Source organism: Lonchura striata, chromosome 1 (assembly GCF_050655825.1).
Source record: "Lonchura striata isolate lonStrDom1 chromosome 1, ASM5065582v1, whole genome shotgun sequence".
NCBI lineage: Eukaryota > Metazoa > Chordata > Aves > Passeriformes > Estrildidae > Lonchura > Lonchura striata.
In genome coordinates, this window is record NC_140703.1 from 101,426,895 (window position 1) to 101,441,155 (window position 14,261).

The 14,261-nt window shown below is 35.9% G+C and overlaps 1 protein-coding gene across 1 annotated transcript; it reads right to left on the reverse strand.

Annotated features, from left to right (window-relative positions):
- Window positions 1-645: 645 nt before the first annotated feature.
- On the reverse strand, window positions 646-14,229 carry FANCB (FA complementation group B). Its single transcript, XM_021547520.3, has 9 exons — window positions 14,058-14,229; window positions 12,511-13,548; window positions 11,374-11,526; window positions 10,765-10,857; window positions 6,874-7,002; window positions 5,837-6,003; window positions 3,294-3,748; window positions 2,239-2,476; window positions 646-1,126 (listed from the first exon to the last, which is right to left on the reverse strand). Exons 2-9 carry the CDS (start codon window positions 13,441-13,443, stop codon window positions 706-708), a joined length of 2,589 nt encoding a protein of 862 aa, XP_021403195.2. The 5' UTR covers window positions 13,444-13,548; window positions 14,058-14,229; the 3' UTR covers window positions 646-705.
- Window positions 14,230-14,261: the final 32 nt, after the last annotated feature.

Consider the following 14,261-nt stretch of genomic DNA (forward strand, 5'->3'; position numbering starts at 1 on the left):
ATTTACCAGTGAGATTAGCCCCACCACTAAATTGTATGGGAATGGCCCTCTCAAACATGAAGCAGCTTTATCATGTAATGAATCTTCATGAGTGCATGAAATTTGGTTAAGAGGTCTGATCTGGTTCTCCACCTCCAATAAATACTGCATAAATCTGAGAGTGGACTCCAGATGATAAGGCTGAAAGGTACAGATTTTTGTTCCTCAAGTGCTATCACTAGAAGTTATTTAAAAGGTTTGACATATGAAGATAAACTCTCTCTTCTTTGAATTTATCCAATTCCATACTCATGTTATGAATTACAATTGGTTGTATAACTTAGATCCTTTCCATACCTGCTTTAAAATGTCTAAAAAAGGCTCACATTTTACATGTGTAAACAGTCATCTTTCAAGTTCGCTAGAACTACTTTAGAGTATACACACTGATTAATTTTTTTCTAAAATAGTTCTTTTATGATTTTGGAGTAAGAAACATTAAAAAATACTTTAAAAATATTTTTTCAAAATTTGTAACAAAATAATGACTCAATCTTTAATATTTTCTTCCAATAGTCTTCAATAAAAATACCACTATTTTTCTGTAGAAACAAAACAGAAATGCTATAGAATACAAAGCAGTATAAGTACCCATGAAAATATAAATATTATTTCATGGTATAACTTTAATAAATATTTTTTCAAAATAAATTTAGTCGATAGTTTCTAGGACTTGGCCAGTCTCCACACAATCATATCTGAACTGAGCTGAGCTTCTGCTATTTTCAAAGCAAGTTTCTGGTACAGGGCACCATTCATTGTTTGGTTCATACTTTGCACACTCTCTTCCCGCTCATTCTGAAGCTTCTTTCTGAATTGCTGGACTCCTTCCTCAGTGTCCAGTAAAGAAGTCAGAGGAGCATTATTGATTTTCTTGCCAGAATCATTCCTCCATGTCAAGCTGTTTTCAGCTTGAGTTTCTTTTAAGAAAAGAGAATTCTTCAAGGTGAGCATTTCCTTTTCCAGAGCCAGTGCTAAGTGTTCAGTAAGTACTCCTCTGCTTCCTGATCTCAGCAGTTTTACACTGCAGCTTGGAGGGAGAATTCTAGTCAGGCTGTGAAGGCACTGGAACAAGACAGTCAGATTTCTGTAAAACAAAATGATGATGGTGTCAAAAAAAGTATGCTCTGTAGTTTCCACCTATCACAGAAATATCCTACCCAGATAAAAGATCAATCCAAACACAGGAATAAAAGATATAGAAAACAGAATCACAGCCCATACACATGAGGCTCAGTAACTATTAACAAAATGGGATCAAAAGTGAATAGTATGAAGTAAAATCACTTTTCAAAAGGAACCAAAAGTCTTGAGACTTAAAATTTTACTGATGAATTGCCAAAACATTTCAGCCTTTTCTCTTACATAGAGGAAATCAACTCCTAACTTGAGGAAAAGATGAACCTCACTTCAAAATACACTCTTACCAGTAACACATTTTCTTTTTTATTTTGTAGCTTGAACTCTTCAAAACAGCAACATTTGTCAATATCCCAGAAGTACTTTTTATGTTATAAGCCTTATCCAGCTAAGTCATAAACTGTGGCAGTATTACTGACTTGCTTAACCTGGCTTAGGAAATATTTGTCCAAGAATCTGCATAAGACAGGACATCAGTCGGACTTTTCAGATTATTTCCTTTACATAATAATGGTAGATAGGAAATAACTATAGCAGATACCTGTACAAAATGAGGCTACAGCTATATTGCAATACTAAACTAAAAAATTACCTAGTGATAAATTTAAATTTAATTTAACTTGGAGTTTGTGGTTTTGTTTTTTGTTTTAATATTAATGTAAAATATTTAATATTTAAGGGTTTTTTAAAATTAACACACATTGAAGAAAAAATTTACAAATTACACATTATACTAAGAATAATGTAAGAAAAAAGAATAAAAAATTATGATGCAGCAAAATGAAGAGAAGGAATAGTACCAAGCAGGTTTTAATGGCGATTAGACTTATTTGTAATTCAATGTTATTGCTTAGACAAGATTAAACAACTCAGTTCACGTTCTGCCACAGTTCTGATCTGAAAACAGGTCTGTTATGGGTGATTATTACCATATCATCTTATTGGCAGCCTATTGGTTACAATTTTGGCTACTGTTTATGGTACCAGTAAGAAATAGCATACAGATAAGAAAGGGTGTATGGAAAATGAATATAAGCTATACTTTTCAAGTGATTTTACCTGCAAAATATTGTTAGAACTCCTTCAAATGGATTTTTCAGGGCCCAGTTAAAAATTGTACCATGGACATTTCCTGCTTTATGACAGAATATGTTGTCCTGGCATTCCTTAAATGGTGTGCACTCCATTTCTCCCAGTAACCATGAACGGACTGGAGTCAACGTGCAGTCACAAGACACAATCTGAAAGGAGAATCTGACAGACACTGCAAGGACAGCAAGTATATCTTGCATGGAGCCTGCAAGAAAATACAGTAGAAAAAGGTATTTGAACTAAATAATTTGATCATGAGGCATGCATTAAATGAACTTTGATTTTTGGCTCATATTCTCAGGTTTTTTGTGAAGGATTTGCACCTGACTTTAGGCATTTTTGGGAATTTTCTTCAAAACTAAATTCTTATCCCTATTTCTGTCAAGCACAACAGTTGATTAATGGAGCACCACCAGTATAATGAAAGCTCTTAAGATAAACATCACCTTGCCAAAAGAAGACTATTAATAGCCTGAGATAGTAAGATAACATGTTGGCTTTAGCAGTGACACAGCATTAAAGGAAGAAAAATTGAAATTCATTGCAAACAATAAAAAGGATATTTCATTACCTGAGCAAAGCCCAGTTCAAAATCAATTCAATCAGGAATATTGAAAGAAATTTAAAAAAAAATTCTTAATACATGTGTAGATGCGGAAGAGCTTCAATTACTTTGGTATTATTGAAGAGGTAGGAGTATGTCAGATAAAAACTTCTGTATCTAATTACAGCATCTTATTTATAGGAAAAAAAGATAGGCTTCAGCACTCTGTACTCAAACTTATCTTCAAAATTATCCTTTCCAAATACTCTTCATCACCAATGCTAGCAAAACCTTACAGCAACTCACTGAACATTTTTTTCATTTTGAAAAATGTTTCATCTCCTATTTTACCCAGCTTTAATTCCCAAAAGGTCTGTGCAAATTGTGTTCAGAGAGAAACTTAGCTTGTCACCACCTAGAGTAAACAGAAGAATTAAATATATATATTTATAAATCCAAAGTATATAAATCCATTTACCTGTACAGTAACTATTATCCCTTAGCATCTTTATTGAATATCTGCCATTTGAAATATCTTCCAGACTTAACAAAATTTTCCCACAGAGTACAGTAATCTTTTTGCTCTGCTGTAAACAATCATTCTGATAATTTTGCTTCCTGGCATGCAGAAGAACTACACAGCACACATGATGAAATGCCAGTAGTGGGGCAAGGCTGGTGACAGCAGTGACTGTCTTTGCTCCATCCAGCTGAATCCTTGAAGAACTCTTAGGAAATTCTTTTTGCAGATCATTCTTTCTATCCAAGTCCAGTTTCATCTTTTTTGGAGGAGGTTCAATTTGACTTGAGGAGACTGCCAGTGCTGAAAAGGCTTTGTTCAGCTTAATGATTTTACTTTGACACTTGATAATTGGAGAAACCGAAGAGAAGTCTTGATTCATCACTAAAGACAAACTGACATCACTCAGTGACCTGTGAAAATCCATACAATATGACTGCACTCCCAGTTCACATTTTTGCCTTCTGACAAATAACCGCAACTCTGCAGACATATATAGACATTTAAGACATAAATTCCAATACTATTCCAGATTAAGTCATAGACTTTGTGAAGATGCTAAGTCCTTCATGTGACTGTTTCATATAAACTCTTTTGTATAAACATTTTTCAAAATGGGGACTGAATTTTTGAAGAGCTTCTAGGAGTTAGATGCTTCATTTCAACCAAAAGAATCTGGATGTTTAATTCTGCCAGAAAAACCTGAAAAGTCTACTTAACTTATAAGAATACTTTATGACATTTATAGATTACTTTTTAAAGATTTGACTTTCTAATAAAATCTACAGAAAATATCAATTCTGCCCTTTTGAGGACTAGAAGCTCTTCTGATACTCTACATTTTTATAGATATTCAAACAAAATTGAATGTAGAGTAAAATAAAAGGTTTAAGATACTGTTACCTTGAACATGCAGCAATTTCCTGAAATGTATGAAGTACTTTATTTATTCAACACAGCACTTTTTCAATGAATTCCTAATATTGCTGTTCCAGATCCTCTCTCAATGAATATATTATTCTGTCAATCAATTCAATCTCAAGATGTCACTGACATTTGAAAGTCTTATGAATGTCTAATTTTATTTACAGAGAAGTATCACCACCTCATAAATCAATCTATGATATCACTACAATCTTGTATTAGTAGAAAGCACAAAAATATTCAATAAAAAACTACAGTGTTGGGGTTGGAGATAAAGCAAGTCCTTTTCTCCCACAAACACATGTTGTTGTACACAGTACTGAACTGGAGCTCAGAAGACCCAGGTTCTGCTGCTGGCCTGCAGAAAATGGCCTTGGACAAATGGCTTCTCCACAGATCTCTTCTCAATTGCAAAAATGGGGGAGAGGGCTAGATTGCTGCTGGTTTTTAAAATCAACTGAAGATTTATGAAGTTATAAAGAAATGAAGCATTTCACTTAAAAAAAAAAAAAAAAAAAAAAAGCAAAGGCATCATCATCAAAGCTAAAAGAACAAACACTAAAAAGGCAAAAAACAATCTTTTGCCTCAGTGGCTCTTAAGAGAGGCTGTCAAGAGGATGAGGTCACCTTTCTTGTAAAGTTACAGCAATCTGGCAGTTGAGAAAGAATATAGCCACAGCTCCAGCAGATTGGCCAGAGGGCCTAACAGGTCAGCTCCCTCACAGCCACCTGAATGATTTTTAGTGGCATCAGTAGTCTTTGAGCTCAGTCCAACACAGCCTCAGCTACACTGCCTATGGGAACATGGGTCAAAAGATAAGTTCTGACTCCACCAAAGTTTACACTACACAATACATGCTCTAATTTTATATTTTGTGTATCCTCTTTTTTCATACTGTTTCAATTTAGTTCCCTCTCTGTAAGGGAAAATGACATAAGTAGTATTTACAACTAGAACTGAGTAACTAAAATAAACAGAATAAACAAATAATTTTAAAGATAATAAGAAAACCAACCAAATTAATTTGAAGGTTTAAGTATTGTATGGTTGATTGCTCCACATGATTTACACAAAATACAAGCTTTGCAAGCATGTTGATTAGGTACTTGACTAGAAGAGTTCAATTCAAAAGCTAAGTATTTATTAGTTGGTAAGAGAATTCAATATATTTTCTTTTATGCTTCTTGAAGCAAATCAGTTAGGAATGGCAAGTATCTAACAGTTATTAAGCTACACATACTGATGTGTAGCTTTTACAACATACTGATTCAGCATTGCTATGTCAACATGGACTATAAAGAGCCATAATTTTTGTCAAAGAAAACTCTTTTCTAAAATGTCTTCAGTAATGTTGCAATTATACTCACATAACTGATTTCTGACTGTAAAATGTATTTTTCTGTGCAGTGCTAGGGAGCAAGCAACCAATAGCAAGAATACTGACAAATACACATTTGAAACACTTTATATGCATATATTCAAAATGAGAAAGTTTAAATTTACTGCAGAGCTTAACCTACATATACATTTTTTATAAAACTACCAATGAAATTATTGGATAAGTGTATATACTCACAAACAAAATGATTCAGTTAGCTTTACTCCAACTACCAGGCTGTCATCCACAACACGCTGCCACAATTCCTCTGTGAAGTGTTCTGGGACTTCAGTTGCTGATGATATCTCTTTACTAAGAGAATCAGGAGGATTTTCTACATCATCCCAGAGAGAGACAAGGCCTTCCTTACAGAAAAATGTAGTTTTTTAGATAAATTAAGCAGAGATTTTGGTTCTTTTTATGCAGCGTTACTTTGTGTTTTGCCACAAGTGACTGCTGGAAGAGCTTTTAAGATGCATAAAATGAAATATATATATAAACTATATATAGTTTATTCTCTGCAATAACTAGAATTGAATTTTCTTAAAACAAATATCATCATGTAAAGTACAACTTATTATCTCCTTGTAAACATCACATGTCAAAATCTTGACCTGTCATACAATTAATTGTCCCAAGATTTAAGGTGCTAGAATTTATATTATTGCATTTAATTGCTCAATACTTTGCTGTGCAAACCCAGAGAACTTGCAAGATGTCACAACAGTAACCGAAAGAGATCAACTCCATTTCAATTAGATTAGGTTTCTTTTAAGCAACGTATTAAAGTAAGATTTTCCCAACCTCCATCACCTTCTCAGCCCACAGTTCACTCTGCCCCCATTATAAAATCAATTTTGCTCACATAGTTCTATGACAACTCTTTTTTTGTAACATGTGATATTACAGACAGATATTCAATATCTAGGCAACTGTGGCAATTAGAACTGTACCCTCCCCTCGTGTTTGTCACTAACTCTGTCAGAGGTTACTCCTCCATACCACTTAGTTGTCAGGAGTTATTGTGCACATCAATTTCAAGTAGAAACAACTGAATTTACTCCTAACTACATATATTGGCAAGTTAAGAAAATGAACCAGACTTAAATAGCAGATTGATGAGTTTTGATAGTGGCAACCCCTACAAGCAAAAGGGGTAAGTGGTTGATGGCAGTACCCTCTACAAATGGCTTGACAGAATTCAGAAGTGATCTGGCCCATCTCTTGCATTTTACCTCTTTTGAGTTTGGTAGAATATGGGTTCTTTCTTCAACAAGATCTCTTAATGCTCTGCAAGACTCAAGAATAACCCTCTTTTGGAGTCCTAAATGCTGCTGCAGCTCTCGAACAGAAGTCCAACCAGCCTGTAAAAGATAATCATTAGACTACTGCACGTAAGATATTAAAGCTATCAAAATATCTTTTCAGCTTTCCATTTTTATGCAAAAATCACAAGTAACATTTCTAAAAAATGTTCAAGTCAGGCTACCCTGTTGTTAAAATATTAATCTCAGAATCCTGGACTTCCAATATTAAATCTAAAGATAAATATTAAGGTAAACTTAATCAAAGTATGTAGATATTCAGATACATTTCTGTATATATATTTCTGAATGATATCTTTCATTAGTAATCTTCCTTCACTTTTTCATGGATAGCAGTTTCATTTTCTTCTCAAGATTTGTATTGATTATTGGTCAAATATGTTGAAGAGTGGACAGATATACAAGCAGACACACATATTGGCTGTATGTCTGTTAAACAAAACACAATGAAAAAATCCCTCAAAAAACCAGCCAAGGCAAACCAACCAATAAAACCCACAAACCAAGTAATAAAGAAGAAAAAAATTATGCCAGCTTGTCAGGTTTTAAGAAAGTTCCTCAAAAGCCATTATCTGGAAAGGAACAGTCTGACAAGTCCAATGCTGTCAAAGAGAGAACTCAGCCCTGGAATGTAAAACCAAACTTGCCTCTTCTCCATCTCCGTAGAAAACCCCCCCAAACAAATAACACACATAAATCCATTATAAGCCTGAATAAAAAAGCAGTTCTTGTTAGTGAAATGATGTCCTCTGCTCAAGATGCAATAGCAAAGGACATTCAGACAAACAGCACCCTCACGAGAAGTTTTGCAAAAAAATGTCACCAACTGTGAATCTAAGCACCAGATTCCAAGCAATAATCCAGTGCCAGACTTGACCAAGAGATGAAAATGAAGAGCTAAGAGTGAAGATGAGTCTACAATACCTTCCTAATTTAGGTCATCAGAACACTAAACCATCATTTACTCCCACTGAAGCCAACTCCTGAATAAACAATTGAGAACCAGAAAGCAAATGGGGAAGCACAGATGTGGAAGCAGTTAAAATGGTCAAACATTCACTGTTGCATGCTTGTTGACCAATCTGGCTTTTGCAAGCCCTTTTTCCTCCTAAAGCAACACAAAAAGACCTGAATTCTACCACACAGCAAACCCAAGACTGAGTTGTGTCCCACTCTGTCACAAATGACAGGCACACCCTTTCTGCTGCATGTCAAGATGCACCGCACTACAGCATCAGTGGAAGTTACAAGTTTTGTGCTGTGAAACTAAGAAAATAAAACTAGATCACCTTAGAAAATAAACATAAACATAAAAACAAGGCAGTCCAGAGCCAAAGACAATAGAGCTGTGAGTGAATTCAGAATTAATAGTCCTTAAAAAACTGTCATGTAATGGGGGGAGAACAGACCAGTGGACATAAAGATACTTCTTTATTTCTACCAAAACAATCAACTAAAACCATGATAAACCCTCTAACCTCAGCTGTTGCAATGTAACTGCTGTAGTCTGCCAAAGGATATCTTCTTCAGAAGATATGAAAACACATGTTAAAGTAAAAAAAAACTGCAAAGGAGGAAAGGCTGGATTCAGGCCCAAAACAGTGTATACGAAATAAACACAGAACAATTCAAAATTGCTCAAGCTGATCTATTTTTCAATTTCACTGCCTGCAAAATGCAGTTTTTATATATTACTGTATATCACTTAAATGCAACTTAATTATACAGTGGACTATAAATAATTCCTCTCAAAGTTCTCATGTGGTTAAGAAAACAGCTATGCAGATGTGAAACAAGAGTTAAGCAACAAGGATGCAAACGGGCTGCATCTGCTGTTTTATCTTGCTCTAAAACACAAGATTCCATGGAGACTGTGAAAACTTGATTTGATTGCAAATTTCTAGAATACCTGAATTTTGATGATAAATATCAAGAGGCACCACTTCAAGACTAAATAACCTTTGAAAATTCCCAAGCTAAGCAGAACTCATGCAGCATTGCTTCAAAACAAGCATCCTTGAAATTCAATTATAGATCAGATTATAAAAGCCAGCAAGAGTCCTTCACTGTTCAGCAAATGGGGATTTCAACCAGGAAGCAAGAGTGAGGTTAAAAAGAAATATCTGCACCTACTTCCAAATTCATCAGATCACAACTTCAAAAATTTACAGCATTAAAACGCAGTAAATTTCAAACTGTTTAAAATGCTTGTGCTAACACGTGGCTTTGAAAATTAGAGATTAAAAAGATCTAAAAGAACAGAAATGTTAGGTCTTAGGAAGTATTCTGTGTCTGTAAGAATTATATCAGCACACGACAGATAAAATATCCAACCAGTTGCTTGTTTCCAGCAGAACCAGTAGCAAGTGCAAACCAGATAATTAACTTAATCCTGACAAGATTCACAGAGCTGCACAGCTGGAAGCCAGTTGTTATATTGAAAGTTATGGAACGTGGAATGTACAGCTGTCAATGGCAGGTTGGACAACTTCATTAGATTTGAGGAAGAAGCAGCCAGTAAGAGACAGAAATTAATTTCTGTTTTGTAGAAGAGGAAAGTAATGTAATGAGTAGGGCAAGAAGGCAGAAGTGAAGTAAATTTTAAAATATGACTGTCCAAAAAGAAACAAATGCAGAAACACAAAAATATGCATTTGGAAGGAAGACTGCACTTCTGCACATTAAAGCAGAAACCAGTAGGCCTCTAACATGCAAACTGTAAAAAGTAGGATTGGAAGGGACCTCAAGAGGTCCTCAAAATTAATTCAGCTTCTCTTTTCTAGCCTTCTAGGAGGGGAAGGAAACAATTTTGTCCACTGTTCTTCAAACAGTTTTTGTCTTGTGGATTATGCACTTTAGATACCTTGTCATTAGAACTAGAAAAGTCTTTTGTTTTTCAGTCTTTTACTAATATGTCCTCCTTTTATTTATTTATTGACTGGTAAACTATTACCAATTCATTTGTTTCATTTTTAAAGGCTGGAAATAAAACTGCCACAATACCCTACTTAGTTCTCACTAATTCTCAAGTGACAGGAATAATTACCTCATATCTCGTCTTTAAAGTACCCTTAGCAAATTAACAATAGCCTCACATCATTGACTCAGTATGAGAGTCATGTCCTCCCCTCAACCTTTTTTTTTCTTAAATAATCCTCCTATTTGTCAATTATTACCCATTTGGTATAGGCTAATATAAACACTGCAAAAGCAATCACACTGGTGAGTATGTTGGGTGGGAAACTCCCAAGTTTCTCCCAGTTTGTTTTAAACATTATTTTAGTTAAAAGAGGGATATATTTTAGCTTTATCTACAGTACATCTCAAAAATATCCTTGTAAAACCACTAATAACAGGACCATGAACATCAGAAGGTGGTGAAATAACCATCACCAATTTGTGCACATGCACTCACTGGGAACCTGCCACTACGTGACCTGAAAGTTATGTATGTAATGGGGAGCAAAAGAAGTAAACATCCCAATTTTTTTTTAAGATGGTATTTAAATACAAGTAAAATGGCTGCTAAGGAGCTTTGATAAGATAGCTTCAGCATTATCTCAAACTTTTAATTAAAATTAAGTTAGACCACTAGAATCACCTAAATGCACTCATAACAACCGAAAGAAACAACTGAAACAAAGACTACTATTATTCAAGAATAAATACTCAACACGTTGACCTTTTCCCTGAACCACTTCTTCAATAATAACAGTATCATTAGTCTCACCCTCTAGATAATGCAATGATACAGAACAGTAATTTACAGAAAACAGGGAGGCAGAACTGTTGAGTACAAACCTGCAATCTTGTTTCAAGGGCTCGGATGGTAAGCAAACCATTCTCTTGCAATCCTTCTGCAGCAGGAACATCGTATTTATAATTGATATCACTCTGAAAGGAAAAAACAAAACAAAAACCCTGAATGAATTAAAAAGCTGAAAGTAAGGTACAGGCTATTACACAGCATTATAAAAATCTGGGAGAAAATACAGCAAGCCAGGAGAATCACACTGTCTTTTAAAAGAAAAATCCTATTTTCTGAAAGCAATTAGAATTTGATAGTACATAATGGAAAGATCCAGTTATGAGAAGATAATTAACAAGCACTATGGCCTTAATTAAATTAAGGGTTCTTAGCCAAAAGGTAACCATTGTGGCAAAACTATTACATATGTAAAGCATTTTCAGCTGCATTCATTTCCCAACAGAATGTTGATACAATCATAGAAGCAAAATAACATCTTCAGATAATTTAAGATAACAGCAGGGAATATTGTATTCAAACTTCAGGGCATTTCACAGCACACATCCAATTTCACTTTGCATCAATACTTTAATGATTTGTTGGGGTTTTCTTAATTTAGTAAGCACAGACTGAGTAGCTGAGAAAAGGCAAGCTCAACTTACTGCATAGTTGACCTCCCCAAGATCTGTTATTTTGAATGTACTTAATATGTCTGTATTGGAGTCATCCTTAAAAAGCAGTAACAGCTGCTCACTTCCAGAGCCAATAAAATCATCCACCAGAACACACTTCACTTTTTGCCATTTGGAAGCCACCTACAGTAAAAGAGGTTTTAAAACACATTTATCAGAATAAATCTTGTATTTGAGATCTCATTTTGGTGAAACTTGCTTTCCATTAAGAGAGAGCCTATTCAGTTATGTGAAATACAATAATATTTAGAAATCTCAAGCTCTCAATCTCACCCCATCATTTAGAGCCTATGAAACACCAGGAAAAATTAGCCATTTCTCTTTAAAGATCACTTTCTGGATTACAGGCTGCAGAGACAACTTTTTAGTGTATTCAAACAGCTGAACAGCTGAATGTTGTAACATTTATTTAGAAGTACTAGATCAGTTGAAGATCAATTAAAGGCATTGTACCTTTGATATTGAGAAATATCTCTGTTTCACAACAGACTTAACTATGTTTGAAAGTTAAAGACAAATTTTTATAATAATACCAGCAACTAAGTAGTACAAATTTTTATTTCCTGACTTATAGAAGCCTTCATGTCATACTATTACAAAACCCTAGCAGAAACTTTGTCTCTCCTAATTTTAAGAAACAATAGCAAGGCCTTTTCCTGTCATTTTTATAAAACAACATTTTCTAGGAACAATTTTTTGGTATTAGGAATTAAGGCTCAAAAAGCTTTGATGTTCCAATGAGTATTTTATAGTTTGCAGTGATATGAGGTTACTTCTAACAGAAATAATCCAGGCACACTCATAGCTGCCTTACAACTTCAAGTTTTCACACTACTGCAGTTTTCTATTAGCAACAGAAGCTTTGGTCAGATTCATAAACGTATTACTAAATGAGAGAATACCAGCTTCATTTTCAGATATATAAGCAAGCAACAGAAGCAAAACAATGTCATACTTTAGACAGGTTATTTTACCAGCAGCAACAGTAATAAACAAACAAGAAATCTAAAGAACTTAAACATGCAGGTTTTGAGTTGCAGGCATTCAATAAGACGATATATACAAAAAAGACCACAGTAAAACAGAGCTGTTTAAAGCTACCAGTACCTGTAAGCTGTCTCTCCTCTGTATAACACAGCTATTTCCAGAGGCAAAAGACACAGCAAATAGCAAATCACTGCTGCTGGTTAGAGCTGGTTTTACTGAACATGGCTTTTCGTAAGGAAGCTCACAAACACCTTTAGGGGTACCATTTTGGAACCAAATAAGCTGGTTCTTGTGGGTTATGGCAACAAGTGATATTCGGAGCTGTTTTCTTAGTCTCTCACTCCTGCAGACGTAGACAGATGATACCACTCTGCTGTAAGCATGAGGCATGAAGCACGTGCCAGTCAGAAATTTTTGTGACTGAATCGCGTATCCAAAGAACTCACTACCCCAGATGGCTCTGTCTGAAACCGAAAACCCATCTGAGCCTTCAGTCTCTGGCAGGAAAGCAGTTCTTATCCCTAAGACAACAGTGCCTTCACCCACAATTTCACCTGTCCACACGACACAAGAAAGATGAACAGGAGCACTTTGAACCACGTGGGTGTTGGAAGAGATGTAGAACAGCTTGTTGGCATGTCTCCACAACAGTGAGGGACCAGCAAACAATCTGATGTCTTCTTTCAACTCATAATCCAATTTAAAATAAAAGGATGGCTCAAATTGGTTTGAACTGTGAAGCAACAATAAAAAGTATTTGATACTGTTCCGTTTTTTCTTCTTCATCAAAATGCAGGGAAGAATAATCCCTGTTCTGGAATCTGTTGTGCAGCTACAGCAAATAATTTCAGTCTTTGAGTGACTGGCTCCCATGCTGAATACTCCAGAAGACTTCTGAACAAATAGCTTAGTGTCTTTGTTGAACACCATCCTTTTGACATATAAATTCATGCCTTTATCCTCTGCTTCCTCTGCTTGCTTTGGTTTTGACAACTGAAATACAAGGACTTCACCATTGTAGGATAAGACTTGATCTTGCTCACTCAGAAGCATCTTGATATATCTTTATGTATATTCCTCTACAAGAAAATCATGTGTCCCTATTTCTGTCAGGCTTATTTCTTTGTGGAACTTTTACCCTTTCTGGACACTTTCCATCTACAAAAAGCAAATAAAAAAAATAAATTGTTTTGGGACGAGCTGAACTGAGCCTTAAGAATAACTGTGCATTGCAAAGCAATAAGACAGAAAAATTTGAGAATGAGGCCAGTATGTGCTTTAATCTCACTGATTAACAATGAAATTAAACAACTTTGTACTGAGCGATTTAACTACCAGAAACGTTTCTTTACCAGAGTATGAATTCTCTGGTTATCAACAGCTGCATAGTGTAATACGTATTGATGGCAACCAAGCCACACACTCACAATTTGTGTGACTGTATTGAAGAAGCCACAAATATACTGAGCAGACAGGAAAGTAACTGTGCCTTCTCTTGGGCGCAGTGCTTATTAATAGCTATAATTTATTTTTTGTTAAAACGATAAGGCCTCAAAGGAGAAAGTTCTCTGCGGAACCATCATTTTGCGGCCAAGTAGACCCCCTCCCTCTCTGCCTGCTCGCCCAGAGAAGGCCCGGGGACGCCGAGGGGACCGCAGCCGTCTCACCGAGTTTCGCTCAACCTGCAGGGTCCGCAGCGCTGCCCCTCGCCCGCTCAGGCCGCGGCACCGCCCGCTCCGCACACACCGGGCAGGGGCAGCGACCGCGGGCTGCGCGCACTGCGGCCGCTCGGCGGGGCCGCTGCAGAGCTCCCGCCGCGGGGAGCATGACGGGAGCGCGGGCGGCGGCGGGGCCGTCGCTGGGGCGGGGCC

Excerpts from the sequence above, each read along its gene's own strand:
- FANCB (XM_021547520.3), bottom strand. The coding sequence starts at position 13,443 with ATGCTTCTGAGTGAGCAAGATCAAGTCTTATCCTACAATGGTGAAGTC. Across the intron at positions 11,527-12,510 it reads AGAGGAGAGACAGCTTACAG|GTGGCTTCCAAATGGCAAAA; the intron begins GTACTGGTAGCT and ends CTTTTACTGTAG. Across the intron at positions 3,749-5,836 it reads CTAACTGAATCATTTTGTTT|GTCACTGAGTGATGTCAGTT; the intron begins GTGAGTATATAC and ends GGATTTTCACAG.